At 42.7% G+C, this 21093-nt stretch overlaps 1 protein-coding gene across 1 annotated transcript; it reads left to right on the top strand.

Annotated features, from left to right (window-relative positions):
* The first annotated feature begins 7351 nt into the window (after nucleotides 1-7351).
* Nucleotides 7352-13526, top strand: LOC142196191 (THO complex subunit 1-like). Its single transcript, XM_075266411.1, has 3 exons — nucleotides 7352-7372; nucleotides 8681-8844; nucleotides 13292-13526. The coding sequence occupies exons 1-3, from the start codon at nucleotides 7352-7354 to the stop codon at nucleotides 13524-13526; spliced, it is 420 nt and encodes a 139-aa protein (XP_075122512.1).
* Nucleotides 13527-21093: the final 7567 nt, after the last annotated feature.

The following is a 21093-nucleotide window of genomic DNA, read 5'->3' on the forward strand; positions in this document are numbered from 1 at the left end:
TGTTGCGTCATTGGTGGGCGGGGTTACATATGCAAAGCCAGCGGTGAGAAGTCGTCGCTTCTATGCCGCTGGCCCTGCGTGTGCGCTCCCGATGCAGCTCGGCATCGGACGTACAACCTTCACAATGCAATACAGACCCGGCATCCGCTGTAATAGAGAGGCAGATGCCGGGGAGTGTAGACGCCGGCACAGGTGCCTGCAACATCGCTACACTACTGCCCTGCATGAAGCCAGCAGCGGCAGAAGCGATGCTGCTATTCCGCTCCCCCTCCCCTCCGGAATAGCAGTATCGCTCCTGCCGCTGCTGGCTTCATGCAGGGCAGGAGCATAGCGATGTTGCAGGCACCTGTGCCGGCGTCTACACTCCCTGGCATCCGCCTCTCTAATACAGCGGATGCCGGGTCTGTATTGGCGGCCCCCCCCCCCCCCTCCTGTGCACTTAGCCCCTCCTACCTCCCCTCTGAGAGCAGCAGATACATCACTTGACTTTTGACCAGATAAGTCAAGGGATGTGTCAACAGAGAAATGAATAAAATAAGATAGTGGACAAACAAAGCAGTTTTGCTGAAGCAATGTATTTAGGAAAAGTCTTACATTCACATTAACAAGCAGTATAGATAGGATCCTTGTGATGGGACAACCCCTTTAATATTACAGGTGCATATAAGAAATTTTTGTATTAAAGAAATGTCTATAGCTGTTTATTTTTAATGAAAATCAAGTAAAAAGTTACATTCTAATAATATTATTCCTTCTGTCACTTAGACTAATACTAGGCTGAAATTTGCCAATTGTCGAAATTTTGTTGTAGCAGTCACCTTATGTATATTATAGACAAGACAGAAAGTATTACAATAGAAAATCACACCTCTAAGATAACACCCATAGTCACACTTCATTCCATTTACTACTGACAATATATAATGTCACAGCAGAACTACTCCCCTACCTGCACAGAGTATGTCTAGAAAACTCTCCCACAGACTTCAATAAGTCATCTTGAGTCTGTTGCTGTAATGGCCATAAGCCTGGTATAAAGCATACCTGCTCACCCGATCCAGTCTCAAGTGAGCTGCTGGGAAATGGGAGCTAAAGTTGAAAAAACACCCTCGAAATCTTTAGACCCTTGAAGGAACTAATGCTAAGGATTCAACCGATTTCTTGCAAAAGATCAAATCCTTGTACCTTGATGCCAATATGGTGTTTTTAAAGGGATCCTATAATTAAAATGGTATTTTTTTTTTTCCCACTAACATATAGGAATAGCCTTAAGAAAGTCTATTCTTCTCCTACCTTTAGATGTCTTCTCTGTTCTGCCGTTTGGTAGAAATCCTGGTTTTCTTTGGTATGCAAATGAGTTCTCTCGCAGCACTGGGGGCGTCCCCAATGCTGCGAGAGAAATCTCCAGCACTGCCTTCATCTTTTTCTGGAACGGCCTCTCTCCGCGTCTTCTTTCAGCGCTCGCTTCAATCTTCTATGCATGTGCAGTCGACTCATCTATGTGAGATGGCATCCAACAAGGGGGATTTACATGTGTGCCTATTGTCGTTCATACTTTCATACATATTTTTTTTAAGGGTCCTGCTAGCTACAGCTCCATGGACCAGCAGTTGGAGCATTTTGTGTGCCCTTATATGCTAGTTTGTTGCTCTGGCAAATCAATACATGTTAATGGACCACGTCATTTTCTGGACATGGAACATTGACAATGTATTTTTGATCTGAACTATTTTGATGGGGTTTTTTTTTTGTTGTTTTTTTTTTTATTTTAATGCCTTGAATAATAATTCTAGGAATATTCATTTAACATATGTGGCTGAGACCTATTTGTTCAACTGATGAAAAGTTCAAACAATCCTCTGCCTTGAGAGCAGCTATGATCATTGCCATCGCAAAAAAAAATCCCCAAACATACAAATGGTATAAGAATACAAATCATGGTTTATTATTCTCTAATTCCAAACGATGGTTCAATAACAAGGTGAGACTGATGACCAGTTTTCACTCACATGGGATTTGATGAAACATGTCTACAAATTTTGGATAGTGCTAAGCACTGAAGGCATCTACAAGGTGTAACTACAACACCTCTATATGGAAATGAAGTATTAAAGCACTCCTTTGCGTGAAAATTGTAGTCTACTATCACTCTGTAAATGATCAATATTAAACGTGTTTGGTAATAATGCCTTCATCAGACTCTAAGACAATGACAGATAATATATACTGTTACAGACGAGAAGTCAGTCAGTAGTTCATGCTCTATTCAAGAAATCCACTTTGTAGGAGAAGTCTCCTCGGATAACATGCAAATGCAAAATTACCAGGAGAGGTAAGCGATGTCTGCCGCTTCTGTGTCCAGTATATTTTGTAATCTGCAGGTCAGGTGTCTGGAAAAGTGAGGAGCCAAGGATGTCTGTTACCTCTGCATCCATGTAATGCTATACTTTAAAAAGATAGGGGAATCCACAGCTAATTCCCAAATATTAGGTGAGTAAATGTATCTAAATGCCTTGCACAGTGGCAAACAGAAAGGATTTGGCTCCGTTTTCCTGAAGGTTCTTTTAATTGGTATATCCACAACAGGTTAATATCCCCATGGGTACAATTAGAAGAGACATGTTAATAAGCAGTAATTGAGATCACTTCTAGAGAGTCATTCTATTTCTAGAACAAACTGGAATAGAATAGAAGTCATAATGGGAACAAAGATGTTAGGTTCCAACGGCCACCCGTAAGGGGGTCTTCTGTTATGGTGAAAGGATATACCATCAAATTCACCAGAATTTCCACTGGACAAGTCAATTACAAGAATTTTCTGGAACAAGTTGTTCATTACTCAATAGGCAAGAGACTCTACTCAAGATCCCCACCACCACCACCACCACCACCACTGAAAAACCAGGCTGAAGACTCATCAAGGATGTGGCAGATCCAATGGAGAAGGTTAAATAGAGAACATCCTATCAGTTACAAGACTTCTGAGGCCAGAAGGTCTCTATACTCTTACCTGAGATATATGTATAGTTGCCTATATTGTCAGTTATTAGAGATGAGCGAACACTAAAATGTTCGAGGTTCGAAATTCGATTCGAACAGCCGCTCACTGTTCGAGTGTTCGAATGGGTTTCGAACCCCATTATAGTCTATGGGGAACATAAACTCGTTAAGGGGGAAACCCAAATTCGTGTCTGGAGGGTCACCAAGTCCACTATGACACCCCAGGAAATGATACCAACACCCTGGAATGACACTGGGACAGCAGGGGAAGCATGTCTGGGGGCATAAAAGTCACTTTATTTCATGGAAATCCCTGTCAGTTTGCGATTTTCGCAAGCTAACTTTTCCCCATAGAAATGCATTGGCCAGTGCTGATTGGCCAGAGTACGGAACTCGACCAATCAGCGCTGGCTCTGCTGGAGGAGGCGGAGTCTAAGATAGCTCCACACCAGTCTCCATTCAGGTCCGACCTTAGACTCCGCCTCCTCCGGCAGAGCCAGCGCTGATTGGCCGAAGGCTGGCCAATGCATTCCTATGCGAATGCAGACTTAGCAGTGCTGAGTCAGTTTTGCTCAACTACACATCTGATGCACACTCGGCACTGCTACATCAGATGTAGCAATCTGATGTAGCAGAGCAGAGGGTGCACTAGAACCCCTGTGCAAACTCAGTTCACGCTAATAGAATGCATTGGCCAGCGCTGATTGGCCAATGCATTCTATTAGCCCGATGAAGTAGAGCTGAATGTGTGTGCTAAGCACACACATTCAGCACTGCTTCATCACGCCAATACAATGCATTAGCCAGTGCTGATTGGCCAGAGTACGGAATTCGGCCAATCAGCGCTGGCTCTGCTGGAGGAGGCGGAGTCTAAGGTCGGACCTGAATGGAGACTGGTGTGGAGCGATCTTAGACTCCGCCTCCTCCAGCAGAGCCAGCGCTGATTGGCCGAATTCCGTACTCTGGCCAATCAGCGCTGGCCAATGCATTCTATTAGCTTGATGAAGCAGAGTGTGCACAAGGGTTCAAGCGCACCCTCGGCTCTGATGTAGCAGAGCTGAGGCTGCACAAGGGTTCAAGCGCACCCTCGGCTCTGATGTAGGAGAGCCGAGGGTGCACTTGAACCCTTGTGCACCCTCAGCTCTGCTACATCAGAGCCGAGGGTGCGCTTGAACCCTTGTGCACACTCTGCTTCATCAAGCTAATAGAATGCATTGGCCAGCGCTGATTGGCCAATGTATTCTATTAGCCTGATGAAGTAGAGCTGAATGTGTGTGCTAAGCACACACATTCAGCTCTACTTCATCGGGCTAATAGAATGCATTGGCCAGCGCTGATTGGCCAGAGTACGGAACTCGACCAATCAGCGCTGGCTCTGCTGGAGGAGGCGGAGTCTAAGATCGCTCCACACCAGTCTCCATTCAGGTCCGACATTAGACTCCGCCTCCTCCAGCAGAGCCAGCGCTGATTGGCCGAATTCCGTACTCTGGCCAATCAGCACTGGCTAATGCATTGTATTGGCGTGATGAAGCAGTGCTGAATGTGTGTGCTTAGCACACACATTCAGCTCTACTTCATCGGGCTAATAGAATGCATTGGCCAATCAGCGCTGGCCAATGCATTCTATTAGCGTGAACTGAGTTTGCACAGGGGTTCTAGTGCACCCTCGGCTCTGCTACATCAGATTGCTACATCTGATGTAGCAGTGCCGAGTGTGCATCAGATGTGTAGTTGAGCAAAACTGACTCAGCACTGCTAAGTCTGCATTCGCATAGGAATGCATTGGCCAGCCTTTGGCCAATCAGCGCTGGCTCTGCCGGAGGAGGCGGAGTCTAAGGTCGGACCTGAATGGAGACTGGTGTGGAGCGATCTTAGACTCCGCCTCCTCCAGCAGAGCCAGCGCTGATTGGTCGAGTTCCGTACTCTGGCCAATCAGCGCTGGCCAATGCATTCTATTAGCCCGATGAAGTAGAGCTGAATGTGTGTGCTAAGCACACACATTCAGCACTGCTTCATCACGCCAATACAATGCATTAGCCAGTGCTGATTGGCCAGAGTACGGAATTCGGCCAATCAGCGCTGGCTCTGCTGGAGGAGGCGGAGTCTAAGGTCGGACCTGAATGGAGACTGGTGTGGAGCGATCTTAGACTCCGCCTCCTCCAGCAGAGCCAGCGCTGATTGGCCGAATTCCGTACTCTGGCCAATCAGCGCTGGCCAATGCATTCTATTAGCTTGATGAAGCAGAGTGTGCACAAGGGTTCAAGCGCACCCTCGGCTCTGATGTAGCAGAGCTGAGGCTGCACAAGGGTTCAAGCGCACCCTCGGCTCTGATGTAGGAGAGCCGAGGGTGCACTTGAACCCTTGTGCACCCTCAGCTCTGCTACATCAGAGCCGAGGGTGCGCTTGAACCCTTGTGCACACTCTGCTTCATCAAGCTAATAGAATGCATTGGCCAGCACTGATTGGCCAGAGTACGGAATTCGGCCAATCAGCGCTGGCCAATGCATCCCTATGGGAAAAAGTTTATCTCACAAAAATCACAATTACACACCCGATAGAGCCCCAAAAAGTTATTTTTAATAACATTCCCCCCTAAATAAAGGTTATCCCTAGCTATCCCTGCCTGTACAGCTATCCCTGTCTCATAGTCACAAAGTTCACATTCTCATATGACCCGGATTTGAAATCCACTATTCGTCTAAAATGGAGGTCACCTGATTTCGGCAGCCAATGACTTTTTCCAATTTTTTTCAATGCCCCCGGTGTCGTAGTTCCTGTCCCACCTCCCCTGCGCTGTTATTGGTGCAAAAAAGGCGCCAGGGAAGGTGGGAGGGGAATCGAATTTTGGCGCACTTTACCACGTGGTGTTCGATTCGATTCGAACATGGCGAACACCCTGATATCCGATCGAACATGTGTTCGATAGAACACTGTTCGCTCATCTCTATCAGTTATGCCTTGTGTTCTGCATTAACTTTTCAGACTTCACAGATTCATGTTTCTTGATCTAGGAAAAGTCTCAACTATTACAAATTCAAAGAGTAAAATTCCCAAATACAGAATCTATTCTCAGTTCTCTCACATATATCTCTTATGTTATCCACAGAACACATGGGTACAATATTGCAGTTAGTGTTTAAATTCATCTTGGTCAATCTGTCTAGCTGCTCACCTATGAGGACGGTAGTGCACATTCTCTCCCATCAGCTGACCAAACAAATTTTTTATTTTACTCCTTAATTTACTTTAATTTACAAATTGTCAGGAAGATGCGGACAAGATAGATGCCATTGTGCTAAATATTATTAGATTACAATATTCTAGAAACTGAAGAATTGATGAAAAAAATCTGTTTCTCAATTTTGCTCTCAATCTGGACAACCCCTTTAATATTATGGATTTGTAATACTGTCCTTTGGCTTTTGGCCATACATAGCACTGCGGAATGTCTGTTATTTTGCATTGCAAAGGATGAAAGCAGTGATTAAAGCCTATAGTGCACCTCATTATGTAACGTGGGTTATAGTTGCAATGTATGGGAGAAATTTGTTTAAGGCCCAGACCACACAATATATAGTCACAGTGGGTTAGCTGCTGTGATATACAGTACATGGAGTGTATAAGATTTAAAGAAATCCCATCCACATAATGCTGAAAAGTGTCTCGCGGTGCGAGTTATGATCTCTCAGCTGGTCAATTTCTTGCTGGAGATTCGGCACAATTTTCAGCCTTGGCAATGCAAAGATGGAATACCTGCTCCCACAGTCCACAATGACCGGGGCTACTAGTCCAGATCATAGAGTTGACTGCCCGGTTTGTGGCTGGGACTTTGTTCCCAGCCTTAGGGAAAGCATAGGGTGCAGAAAACCAGGGGGAGATCATATAATAATCCTGCAGCAATGTGACTCTTGAGTGATACAAACCGTAATATTTTTCTTCTTGGTTACCAGGTTTACAGGCTATAGTCTCCAGTCATGAGGAACAGTTAGGCATCATTGCATTTCTTTAATTTTTAACAGCATGAATTCTAGCTTTTGTTGTGGAAACCTCCTAACACCACTTAAAAGAGAGATCCATTATTGCCTTTCTATCTTTCCATAAGAACCCTTGATCCGCAGCACACAAGACAAAGGCAAGTACGGTGAATAAATACAAACATTTCTTTATAGTTTGCTATTTCATATAATAGTTTAGCGGGGGAGATGAATATTCACCATTTACAACTCATTCAGTATATGATCAGTGTATAATATGGCAAAAGTGTATTAAATAATACAAAATTAAATCTGTAATTTTAGAAATTTATTTAAGCTGGTTGAAGAGCAGATGTAAAAGTGGAAACCTTATGAAGATGCCCAATAAAGCACAAGAGGTAAGTGATACAGTCCATAAGGCTTACTTGATACACACTTAGTGTTGTGATTTTTGGCAATGTAAAAAAAAAAAAAGCACCGCAATTCAAATGTTTCAGTTTTTTTTTTCTTTATAAAAAACAAACAAAAAACACATAGAATATACTGTAGGATATGCCAGAATGTTTGTGTACCTTGCACCACATTTATCAACTGTTTTAGAGACTTTTTTTAATCACCTATGATTTGACTTATCAGAAAGTCGACACGGTTTAGGTTGTGATATTGTGTGGAAAAAAAAAAAGTGTAGAAATTTTGTTACTTTTTTTGGACCTAATCAAAGCCAACTAATAAGTGGTGTAATATTGTAGACAATCTAAATGTACACCAGATTTAATAAACAGTAGACACTTTGTTTCAACCTGGTACAGTTTAACACTGTCTATTCTACTTGCATTTGAACACAGGACTCCAACTCTGCAAAGGCACTAGTGCTTACCACTGAGATACTGTGCTATAACTAGTTTTCTAACTAATCTAATCCACTTACTGCAAGCATGAAAATTTTTAATTCACAGCAAATACACTATGAAATTTGCAACAAAAAATGCCGCCATTTGTTGGAACTTTTGCTACCACTTAATTCTCTGAGGATTTCCCAGTGCAGAAAATCTACAGTATATCAATCCCACTTGGGCATACCCTTTAAGGCTAAAGACACATGTTACAGAAAAGCTGCTTTTTGTTTAAGATTTCGCTGTGAGTTTTCGAGCCAATATATATATATTTATATCTGCCATTAAAGCCTCTAAAATTCAGCCAACTTGTTAAATCTGTCCATTGCTTCTTGGGGAGAATATCTCTGTAACGCCTCCTGCAGGCTGTAATACATCCACATTACATGGACTTTATTAGGGTTCATTCACACGGAGTAAACGCACACTCATTTTGGCAAAATACACATGTAAAAAATACACGTGTAAAAATGAGACTCTCATTGACTTCAATGACATTTTTTTCACATGTAAAAAAAACGGTCAAAATACACGTGTAAAATGTCATTGAAGTCAATGGGAGTCTTATTTTTATACGTTTATTCTTTACATGTGTATTTTGGCAAAATGAGCGCACGTGGTCCCTTACAGCTGCAGATTCTGTCCCGACTGTGGGTCAAATGACCCAAACTTGCATCATCATAGTGGTACAACCCTCTGCGGGAAGCCATAGAAGAGACTGTGTGTGCAGCAATAAAGGCCCCACCTATGATGTACCTAGAACCTTATTCCTTCCTGTGCACAACAGGTTAATGCATTTGACATATTTCTTAGGATGCTGTGATCAACCTAAAGTCTGTCAAGGACCTGGGGAATCAGCTGGGCTTTGAGTGGACCTTAGTCGCACGGGAACTTGGCTTCAGCAGACCAGAAATCAGACAATTTCATACGGCTTCAGTGGATAAGAAGGTTCAGGCCCAGAAGATGTTGGAGTGCTGGTAACTACCATGTCATTGCTTATCAGGCTTCTCAGCTTCAAGGAGGAGTTGTCTGCATGTCCTGATAAGAAGTGATGATGCGGTTTTCTTTCACCAGATAAACATTTGCATTCAGCTTCTACCAGTGCAAAACATTAGAAATAATTTGTATACGTCAAGTTACATCAGCCATAAATGTGTAGCTTTCATAAATCTAACCACTACTTTATGTGAATTCCTAGTTAGACATTGCCCCAGTGAGGACACCATGGATAATGGCATTTATCATTGTTCAGTTGTTAGCTGTGACGGGCTGTGTCTGTGCAACAATTGCACTCCTTACCCAGCTCTCAGATCCCTGAGAACATACAGTATATTTAAGGGATTCTACCACTAAAAATCTTGTTTCTGTGGATAACACGTCGGAATAGCCTTTAGAAAGGCTATTCGTCTCCTACCTTTAGATGGGATCTCTGCCGCGCCGTTCCTTAGTAATACCGTTTTTTACCGGTATGTAAACTAGTTCTCTGGCAGCGATGGGGGCGGCCCCCAGCGCTGAAAATGCGATAAGGGCGTCCCCACCGCTGCCCGAGAACAGGATCCTCCCCTTCTTTCTTCAGCAGCGTCACCTCTTACACTAGTAGAGCCGACTGCGCATGCTCGCAATTGCGGCCTCGGTACTATGGCCGCGCATGCGCAGTCGGCTCTACTGGTGTAAGAGGTGACGCTGCTGAAGAAAGAAGGGGAGGATCCAGCAGAAGACAGAGGCGGCACAGGATCCTGTTCTCGGGCAGCGGTGGGGACACCCTCATCGCATTTTCAGCACTGGGGCCCGCCCCCATTGCTGCCAGAGAACTAATTTACATACCGGTAAAAAACAGTATTACTAAGGAACGGCGCGGTGGAGATCCCATCTAAAGGTAGGAGACGAATAGTCTTTCTAAAGGCTATTCCGACGTGTTATCCACAGAAAAAAAGTTTTTTAATGGTAGAATCCCTTTAAAGGGATAGATCATCAATATGTGATCAGTGCGGGGACTAATGCCCAGGATCTGCACACATCAATTAGTTGAAAGGGCTCAACATTCATTCAGGTGAATACAGAAGCCTCTTCAATTGTTACCAAGTACAGCACCGAGCTCATACGGCCTATGCTTGGTATAATAGCTCAGCCCAGTTCACTTGAATGCGAATGAGCTGCTTATGTACCATGTGTGGCTGAGGGTGTTAGGACCCCTCCCAACGCATATTGACTAGAGATGAGCGAGTACTGTTCGGATCAGTCGGTCCGAACAGCACACTCGCATAGAAATGAATGGACGTAGCCGCCACGCGGGGGGTTAAGCGGCCGGCCGACATCAAAGCGGAAGTACCAGGTGCATCCATTCATTTCTATGGAGCATTCTGTTTGGATCGGCTGATCCGAACAGTACTCGCTCATTTCTAATATTGACCTATCCTAAGGATAGGTCATCTATAAAAATGTGGCTGGAGCAGAAAACCCCTTAAAATCACTATTCTAGTGATGGTGGACAGACACATCATAGATCATATCTGTAATCTGGGCACCTAAATGTGTGGTCCAAACTCTGTAGTGTACAAGGATTCATGAGGGCAGATCAATGTATTTCCTTCCCTGTGGCACATATATGACGGTATGTTCACATGGAGGAATTTAATGCCAAATTCTATCTTAAATCTGCTTTTTATTAAATTCAATGGGACACAGAGACCAAAGAATTCTGAAAAAACACAACTGTCCTGCTCCATCTTGCTGCTAATTCGGTCCAGGTTAATAAGCAAGCAAATTCATGGCAGAGGAAGTAGGCCTCAAGTTACTGTTCACTTTCTGCTGTGTGATCTTACTTTATGGCTGGGGCCCCATGTGGCGTAAATGCCACAGTTTTTACTACAAAGTGGATGGGATTCTAGCAAATCCCATCCACACATTATGGAAAAATAGTTGCAGCAGACACGCTGCAATTTCCAAAGCCGTTGTGGTTTTGGAAATCACTGCATGTCAATTATACTGGCGGTTTCCCTATAAGTATAATGGAAGCAGAGGGTCTGCAGAGGAAAGAGGTTTCCAGGGGAATTAACATATTTATAAGAGAGCTGAACATGGGACCTAAAATAAAAACTGAAAAAATACTTCCCTCTTCCCAGCTGCTCCTGTTCAGACACTGCCTCCGTAGCACTCATCTCTACTGCCCGCTGTCTCAGTACACATGAAATGGCTGCCACAGCCCACTCGGTATAGCACTGTCCTCAGTATTGGCCCTCCTTAGTCATAGATTGGATGGAATCACATGTGTGTCAGACACTACAAAGTAAGCAATAGCAGGGACATGGACAGCATCTGTACAGTAGAGAATATGGATTTTTTGTTGTTTTATTTTAGTTCCCATAGTTATCTATTTTATGTATGTTTTTAACAGGGGTTGTTCTTCTCACATTTAATGAAGATCTATCCTTATGATAGATCAGCAATATGAGATAAGTGGTGGTCCTACACCCAGCTTCCCCCTCCAATCAACTATTTGAAAGCATCGTGACCCCATAAATGTATACAGCACACACCATCTATTTCATAGTGGCTGTACATTGTAATTACACCCATATGTCATTGGTGTGTATGGGAACCCCTTTAAGCTAGCTTCACTTCTCTAGCTGTCACTCTGGCGAGGGGTTAGTTAGATATCACCCCTTCACCTGAACCCATGCAATGACGTTGGCAAAGACAACTAAGTAGAAGCTTCTTGGTGAGCAATAAAACAGAGAGAAAAAAACATTTTCGTCATTTAGACCACATTCAGACAGCAGCATTTAGGTCAGTATTAGAAGCACGAACCCAAACAACGAAGATGTGCCAATGTTTCTGTTCTAGTTTTTATTGCTGTATATGTTTCAGCTTACAATTACTGGTCATAATACTGCCATCTGAGTGAGCTGCACAACCAAGTGTGCACCTGAGGTTCTTCCGATGCTCCGATTTCTGATATTTTATAGGATGTGTCAGCTCCTCGCTTCGCCGCTGCCGCCTGTCTCGCTGACACATATGCGGCTGAAGCGAGGAGCTGACCTGTGTCAGCTCCTAACGTCGCCGCTGCCGCCTCTCTCGGTGACACATATGCGGCTGAAGCGAGGAGCTGACCTGTGTCAGCTCCTAACGTCGCCGCTGCCGCCTCTCTCGGTGACACATATGAGGCTGAGCCGGAACCCGGCTCAGCCGCATATGTGTCAGCGAGAGAGGTGGCAGCGGCGACGTGAGGAGCTGACACAGGTCAGCTCCTGGCTTCAGCCGCATACATGTCAGCGTCAGCGAGAGAGGCGGCAGCGGCGAAGCGAGGAGCTGACACAGGTCAGCTCCTCGCTTCAGCCGCATATGTGTCAGCGAGAGAGACGCGCAGAGAGCGGCAAGGGAGCGGAGGAGAAGGTAAGTTTAATGTGGAGGTGGAACGTGAATCTGGGGGCAGATGAAAGAGAGGACGGCATGACACTGTGGGGACATGAATCTGGGGGCAGATGAAAGAGAGGACGGAATGACACTGGGGCAGATGAAGGAGGGAACGGCATGACACTGTGGGGACATGAATCTGGGGGCAGAGATGGAGAGGACATGAATCTGGGGGCAGAGATGGAGTGACATGAATCTGGGGGCAGAGATGGAGGGGGGACATGAATCTGGGGGCAGAGATGGAGGGACATGAATCTGGGGGCAGAGATGGAGGGACATGAATCTGGGGGCAGAGATGGAGGGGACATGAAACTGGGGGCAGAGATGGAGGGGACATGAAACTGGGGGCAGATGAAGGGTGTATATGAAACTGGGGGAGAGATAGAGGGGGGACATATAATTTACAGGTGACTGTAGGAGGATTATACTGTGTGCGGGCACATGAAAAATTAACAAGTGGGCGGAGTCAACACAAAAGTGGGCAGGGCTAAATTTGCTGCGGCGCGCTAAGCGCGCCACACATTTTGTCCCTCTTTTAGTTCTTCAAAAGTTGGGAGGTATGGAGATGGGGGGACATGAATCTGGGGGCAGAGATGGAGGGACATGAATCTGTGGGCAGAGATGGAGGGGACATGAATCTGGGGGCAGAGATGGAGGGGACATGAATCTGGGGGCAGATGAAGGGTGTATATGAAGCTAGGGGAGAGACGAAGGGGGACATATAATTTACGGGTGACTGTAGGAGGATTATACAGTGTGCGTGCAAATGGAAAATTAATGAGTGGGCGGAGTCAACATAACAGTGGGTGGAGCTAAATTTCCCGCGGCGCGCAAAGCAAAAATGGCAGGGGAGGGGGGGGGGGGCCCAGACACTTAGGCTGTATGGGGCCCCAAAATTCCTGATGGCGGCCCTGCATAGGAACACACCGGGACATTCATAGTATTAAGGCTTTAAAAAGCACAGCAAATGTTTTATTACAGTTGCATTTTTGTTTTTTCCTGTGACTGTAGGTATGAGAAAGCATGGAATAATTTAAACAAGACCAAAATTCTGCAGGATGCCTTGGAACGTTCTGGCCGGAAGGACCTTGCTGACAAACTTCGCTGCCTGCATTGGGGACATCAAAAGTTAAGCAGCAGAGTGGAGCTTCCTTCCGCCTTTCCCTTCCTTATCACTGTACATAAGACAATAAACAACACAGAAGGTCTAAAGAAAATTAACCAACTCAGTCGTAAATATATCTAACATATCTGATGTGCATCTCTCTTTACTATCTAGATACAAAATGAAAGTATAAAAGTTACTCAGAAGGTTGTCCAGTCTTTAGAAATAATATAACCGCATTGGGGGGGGGGGGGTTGTTTTGTTAAATACAGTTTTGGCAGAAGTATTATTAAAAAAAAAACAAAAAAACTTGAATATGTCATGATTTCATTAATTAGAGAATTTTTTTAATTTAAAAAAAATTAATTAATTTACAGAAGACATAAAAAAATAGCACATTACATTTCTTAGGCCCGGTTCACATCTGTGTTTGGGTTTCTGTTCAGGGGAGCCACTTGGGGACCCACCGAACAGAAACCTATACAAATAAGAAAGCAATTCCCTGGAAATCCGCGGACCCCAAAGACTATAATGGGGTCCAAAACATGTGGGGAGAAAAGTCCTGCAAGCAGAAATTATATTTAATTTAATATAATATTTAATTATATATATATTTATTTTTTTAATAAAAATTCCTCTAATTAATGAAATCATGGCATTTTCAATAATAACACAAAATGCAAGAGCTCACGCTACATTTTTCCCATCGCAGTAAAAATACTCCCCTTATTTTTGAGGAGGAGTACAATGTTTGCAGTAATGGAAATAAAGGATATGTAGGCAGGATGATGCTAAGAGATCACTATGTAAGCAAGGAAACCATTACTAGAAATATCTTCCATGAATAAATAGTAAATTTTGTTTTTTTTGTTGTTGTTTTTTTAGCATTCACTGTCCTGTAAAACATTTAGTTTTTTGGGGTTTTTTTTTAAATATTTTCTGGGTCTGTCACAGCATTACCAAATTTATATTACTTTTGTTAATTACCAATAACAGTACAAACGTCCAAAACTTTGAGAAATGCCAAATTATTTTAGTTGCCATATTCTGATACTTGTATCTCTATGTGCAAGGAATCTTTTTTTTTTTTGCGCCACAAGCTTTTATTTTATACCATTTTGGAGGATGTCTGACATTTTGATCATGTTTTATTCAGTTTGTTTTGAAAGAGCGAAAAAGGAAATTTGGCTATTTGGATTTTTTTTTTTCTGCTACAGATGTTCTCCATATGGGATCAATATTTTTAGGTTTTTACAGTTTGGGCATTTTCACACATGGCGTGCCTAATTTGTTTTTCATTTATTTTTATTTGATCTAGAGAAAGGGAAGATGATTTGAACTTTCATATGTTTTTTTTTTTTTAAGTTTTTAATATTTTTAAAGACCTTCTTTTAATTACTTTTAACTTTTTATTAGCCTCCATAGACTGCAATAAAAATGTATTATAATCTATGGCAGAATAATTGTATATTTCTCAAACCTTGCTGTGCCCCGTTGCATGATCGCTTTATTAGCTAGCCAGGAAAAATACATTTGCAAGCTTTCAAGGCACACGGCTCCTTCTTGAGGTTTCTACAAATGAAGGACTGCAAATACAGCACTAGGATTATGCTACACAAAGGCAGTTTGTTCATGAAGCATTACATTAGTGAGAGAAGGCAGGACACACAATTCACACCCCCATCAGACTGTATCCAGAGCTCTTAGGGCCCCTTCACACAGTGTAAAAACAGAACCCATTTATTTCAATATACGCGCGCTTCCCATTGAAATCAATAGGCTCTGTTTTGAAGCGCTGCGCTCGGACACATGTATACGTGTCTAAATGAGCAGCGCGCTTACGCCGTGTGAAGGGGCCCTTAGGGTGCATTCATATGGAGGAAAATGGTGCTGACTTTGGTGTGGAATCCGTGTCAGAATCTGACGCAGATTTCACGCCAAATTCAGCACCATTTTCCTCCGTGTGAATGCCCCCTTAACCCCTATGTCCCCGCCATTATAACCTCAGCTTTATTACCCTACCTTATCTCACCTCATGAACTGAGGGTCTTTGAGTATTATTTTGCTAGTGTTGTTCTGTGTTCAAGAAGCCCCTGTGCTATGAAAGCTTGCAATGTAATCTTTCTGCTTAGCCTCCTACAATGCTTTTGCCTTTTTTAACACAACAGTATCTAACATTACATTTTTATTTTGGCTAATATGGTACTACACTTTTTTTTCCTATACTAATTCATGAAAGCACTAGCGCCATCATTGAGAGGCTGAAAATCAGGCACTTCTGTGGATTCATTTCTGCCATTTACAGACTCCTTTCCTGTCCGGAGGGGGCGCCCTAGCACACAAGTACATGGCCAGATGAGAGAAGGCCCTAGGCCACCCCGTATCCCTTGCTGAATGGCAAATGATAGTTGTATACTGTAAAATCTTCACCTTGTGTGATATTCTAGGAGACACAGTTCACTCTTCCTATACATTGGTATTGCACCCCCTGTACCCTACTGTTCGTAAAGTTTGTATGCAATGTCTCACTAAGGTGAGGACGCTTCACAATGCATTTTGGACTTGTCCCCTTATACATGACTTATGGAGGAGAGTTAAAGGAATCATGGATGTTTTGTTCATACAGGGAGATCCTCTTGACCCTCTGTTGTGCCCACTTAATTTGCCCCCTAGACAGATGGGCAAGAAGTCTTCCTGATTGTTCTTGTACATCTGCACAGTGGCTAAGACTAATTGCCCTATGCTGGAAATCTACACCCTTTCTCCCCCCCTCTTCAGCCATTGACTCCCTTGCTAGAGTAAAGAATGTTCACAATCTTGAATATCTGACCCCCTTTCACAAAAATACCGTACCTTTCATGCCACCTGGGCCCCGTGGGACTGTTCATTGCAAAATGTATAACTTCTCTGAACTTCTCTACTCTTCTGTTTCCTCCCTGCTATGCCGTAGGAATGAATGGACGCAGCCGGCGTGCAGGGGGTTAAGCGGCTGGACGCCGGCACAGGCTGTGTGCCGGCGGCATCCATTCGTTTTTATATGCATCAGCTCTGCTACATCTGAGATCTACATCTCAAATGTAGCAGAGCAGAGTATACAATAAAGAGTCGATAGACAAGTCCACTTACCGCTGCCGCTCCATCTGTTCTCTTCTTGCCTCTTCTCGGTCCGTGCACGCCCCTAGCTCTCAGGTTACTGTTACAGACCTAGGCAGAAGGCGGGGCTTGTGGCTTAGGAGAGTGTGGGCAGGTACTGTACCTGCCCACACTCTCCTAAGCCATAAGCCCTGCCTACTCCCAGCATCAGTAACACTAGCCTGGGAGGTGGGGGCACATACGGTGCTCTGAAGACATGTGCAGTAGAAAGAAGAGGAGCGAGAACCGCGCAGATCGGTAGCGGCAGCTGGTAAGCATACAACAGGGGGGGGGGGATTTAGGTAGCCAGGGGATTTAATCACTACACAGCATGGATTCTAACAATTAAAGCGTTCAATTGTTAGATTCCATGCTGTGTAGTGAATAGGATCGTTTTTAAAATCAGATCTCCGATAAGAAAAAAAAAAATCCAATTGATTTGCATTGAGATCGAGATCGGGTTCGAATGAAAAATGATCGGAAATTAGATTTCAAAATCGATCCTGAAAAGTCAAGATCGGCTCAGCCCTACTTATTACCCATTGATAGTTACAATCACGTGAACTATGTAACACATTATGCCTTTTTTCTCCCCCTCCCTGTTTTTGTTCTGAAAAATTATTTTCAATAAAAATTTTAAACACACTAGTGCCTGTATTCCTATGAAAGTAAATATAAAACAGCCAGGTTTTTGTTTTTAACCCTTTGACCGCCTTGCATGGTTGTATCCAGTTCTGCTTTAGACAGAGGTGTAGGGGCGAAGTGGTCAAATTTATCATATATTATGACGATAGTTGGTAAAAACTCATTGAGGGGAAACTCTATTATGGCAATTTCTTTTAGGTCTATTTCTTCCTCAATTTCTAATCAAATATTTTATTATTGCCATAATAAAGTTGCAGGATGGCTTTTTTTTGGATGCCAAAAAAAAAAAAAAATACTCAATGCTATCCATTTTATTTTTGCTTTTTACATGAATGGTACATTGCAGGTCATTATATAGCCGTGGAAAGTGTTTGTTTTTTTTTCCTTGAAGGGTTTTTTTTTTTTTTTATCAGTTTCACTACAGGACTTCACCATATAATATTCTTTGCTTTAGTGTAATGTGAAAATCAGCATACCATTACCACTCACATGGCCTAATAGGTGTACTAATATGGCAGACCTGGGAATAAGCAATAAGTCACCAGAACAACAAGTTGGCACCACAGGATCATGTTGAGATGAGAAAAAGCAGGTCTTCTGCATGCAAGACGACGGAAAGCACAGACCGGGTCTGGCCGTGAGCGTTTTATGCTCTCCGCCGCAAAACCGTTTTTTTAAATCTGGACACAGAGTACTGCATGTCCGACTGTGTCCGGATTAAAAAACCCGATTTCGCGGCGGAGAGCATAAAAAATTCAAATGAATGGGTGAGAAAGACTCCTGCAGGTTTCCGTCTCCTGCTCTGTTTTATGCAGGAAATGGAAACCTGCAGAACGGACGCCTGGGCGCAGATGTGAACGAGCCCTTAGAGATCAAGTTTAATAGAGGCCATGACCAGAGTTATCTCCAAGATCTACCTTCTCAAAAAGTAACATCAGGTCCACTGGTCACAGGGCCATACCGTAGCTCAGTCCCACTCATTTTAAAAGGGACAGAGTTGTAGCAATACCATGTGCCCAATGGATGTAAATTGAATTGAGAAGAAAGTATCAAGTTTTCTAATCCTGGATAACCCTTTTAAAAGCTCAGTTACTAGAGCTCACCTGCTGTTCGATATAATATATCTTTATCTATCTCTAATTTTCCTACACAAAAGAATCAGGCCTGGAGCTTGACGGCCATGTTCCCTTACTTCTGCTGTAAGAAGCCCATCTTTGCATCAAAACACCACCCAGTAGTTAACACTGCACAGTAGCAGAAAAGTGTAAGTGCCAGAGAAAACTGAATTTTCACTTTGACTATAAATTTTCTTTAATAAAAGGGATCACAATGTAACATTGAAGAATAAAATAAGAGATGTACTCATCATATTGCTTTTTGTTTTATAACGTCTAATGTATAAAACTTGAGAACCTATTCAACAGTATTCATAAAACAATGAACTATGTCACATATATAGTAAAATTCCTTTAATCGAGCACCACAGAAATAAATCTGAAGTACTTTTAATCATCAAACCAGGAAAAAAAAAGAAAAAGAAAAACAAAACAAAACATGCAACCCAATGACAATAAGCTTACCGCCCAAATAACGTCATGCTTACAAACTGTGAAGTGGCTTTTACTTCTCTCTTTACCCAGCCTTGCACTTAGAGATTCTGCACAGTGCCACGTTACCAGAACAATCAATATTAAAGGAATTTTACATGTGCTAGACAATAAAACAAAGGTAATGCCATTTGGCAGATAGTTGTATACTCCTCTTCAATTCCTTCACTTAAGCAGGCACTCAAACATTTCTATTAGTAACTGAGTGCCACTTCAGCATTTACAGATAAAGATGCCTGACACCCAACAAGTATTGTCCATGGGTCTTATTCCATAGACAACCCCTTAAAGGGGATTTCCATATAAAGCACCTGAACAGGATATGTCATGATTGTCTTAAAGATGCAGACGCCACTACTGAGATATAAACCTATCTTAAGAATAGGCTATGAGAATCCCCACCACCTTGTGAGAGTTGCAAATGGAGAAACAGCTTTCCATTTATGTCTATGGGAGATCCAAAAAACAGCAGAGTAAATGTGCAAAGTAGTTCAGCAGGATTCCTGTAAAAGTTGGTCACATGCACAGCCACCTGTCCATTCAAAGTGTCCACAGGTCTCTGGTCGTAGAAGTGGGATCTGCATCTCTAAGGCATCTGAAGTATGAAAACCAATAATAAAGAGAGTTGTCCAGATTCAGAAAATAAAGGTTATTGTTTATATTGGGGGAGAAAAAAAAAAGTTTTACAATTTTCCAATATACTTTCTGTATCCGTTTCTCACAATTTTCTAGATCTCTGCTTGCTGTCATTCTTTGCTTACATTTAGTGGATGTAAATCAGTCCATGGTCATGTGACGGACACATAGGTGCACAGTACAGGAATCCGTCTTGTAAACAAGCTGTGCACCTATGTCTCCTTCACATGACCACAGACTGATTTGTATCCACTTCATGTAAGCAGTGACAGCAAGCAGATATCTAGAGCATTGGGAAGAAGTGACACAGCTATAGGAAAATTGTGAAACTTTTTAGTATACAAAACATACATTTATTTGCCGACACTGGACAACTAAGGCTCCATGTAACAAAAACAAAAAATGTGCTTTATCTTTCCCCAGCATTTTTCATTTACTTGTCGCTGCCCTTTTTCTTCCCCTATTATTTATGATTCAACAGCTAAAATTAACATGCTGTGTTTGTCAAAAAATACAGCTTCAGTCCCCTCAAAAAGTGTGGGTGGAGATTAATGAAATATTCACTGTGCAGCAGTGTTTTGTTGCCACAACAGCCAAACCTATAGCATTTCCACAATGTGGGGCCTTAGCCTAAGGCAGCACCTGCACAGCCTTCTTGTAGAGTATCTTTCTAGACTAAGACCACAGCAATAAACTGTGTGACTGAAACTGTTAATCAATGCATTAGTGAAATGGAAGAGCTGCATGCAGACCCTACAAGATATCATATTAAACAATTTGTATTACAAAATGTCTATGTGTAGCCTCAATCTATGGGGAAGAGCCAATTGCAAATGCTTGAATGGTTGGGCAAGCAGGGGGCAATAAGCAGGAACAAAGGTTTGTTCACTTGATCATTGGCCTGTTTAATGGATCTTTAAACACAAAGAAGCAGTCTTAAAAAAAAAATAATTAAAAAAACTCAAGAAAAATTGTCTTTGCTACCCCTCTCTTTGCGGATCTCTTTGAAAAGCAGAATGTAGCCCTGTGATTGGATTCTATGGGCAACAGAGGTTTTAGTTTAGACAGTTTCATAAATTTGCTTCCGTACGTCCAAAAAGTCGGTCTTTAAAGAGTACAATTCTACATTTTCTAGCCCTTTTATACTTTGATAGAAACCGCTCTATTAACTCCAAGGCAGATGGAATTTTTTTCAGTAGCCCGCACTGCTCCCAAGCAATCAGTGCAGTTAGTTTGGGTGTGTCACATGCGGTTGTGGCTCTTGTCAAATAGGTGACCTTAAATCAGAGCAAACCAGGATTCAGAACTATGTTTGACATAGCCCAAACAGAGAACGTCAAAGCACTAAATCATGCCCATAGTCTGCTCTGGCCCAAGACCACCCACTTGACAAAGAGCTAAAATAGCATATCAGACACCAAAACTAACAGCACGGATGGCTCAGGAACAATGGGGGCTAGAAAAATAAAAATTCCAACTGCATCAGAATCAGTTAAGCGGTGCCCATTAAAGAGTGCAAAGAATTTGTGAGATTTGAAATTAGAGACCAAATAAAATGTAATATACTCCAACCCAGTATCAATGTTAAAATCATGAACGATGCAAAAAACATGAGGTATCAAAAATAATTACCATAATTATTAAAGAGGGAAGAGAAGCTATTTGAAAATATTACAAATTACACATCA

The sequence above is a fragment of the Leptodactylus fuscus genome, chromosome 2 (assembly GCF_031893055.1).
Source record: "Leptodactylus fuscus isolate aLepFus1 chromosome 2, aLepFus1.hap2, whole genome shotgun sequence".
Lineage (NCBI taxonomy): Eukaryota > Metazoa > Chordata > Amphibia > Anura > Leptodactylidae > Leptodactylus > Leptodactylus fuscus.

Coding starts and splice junctions, on each gene's coding strand:
- LOC142196191 (XM_075266411.1), top strand. CDS start 7,352: ATGCCCAATAAAGCACAAGAG. Junction 7,373..8,680: donor TGCCCAATAAAGCACAAGAG/GTAAGTGATACA, acceptor CATATTTCTTAG/GATGCTGTGATCAACCTAAA. Junction 8,845..13,291: donor CAGAAGATGTTGGAGTGCTG/GTAACTACCATG, acceptor CTGTGACTGTAG/GTATGAGAAAGCATGGAATA.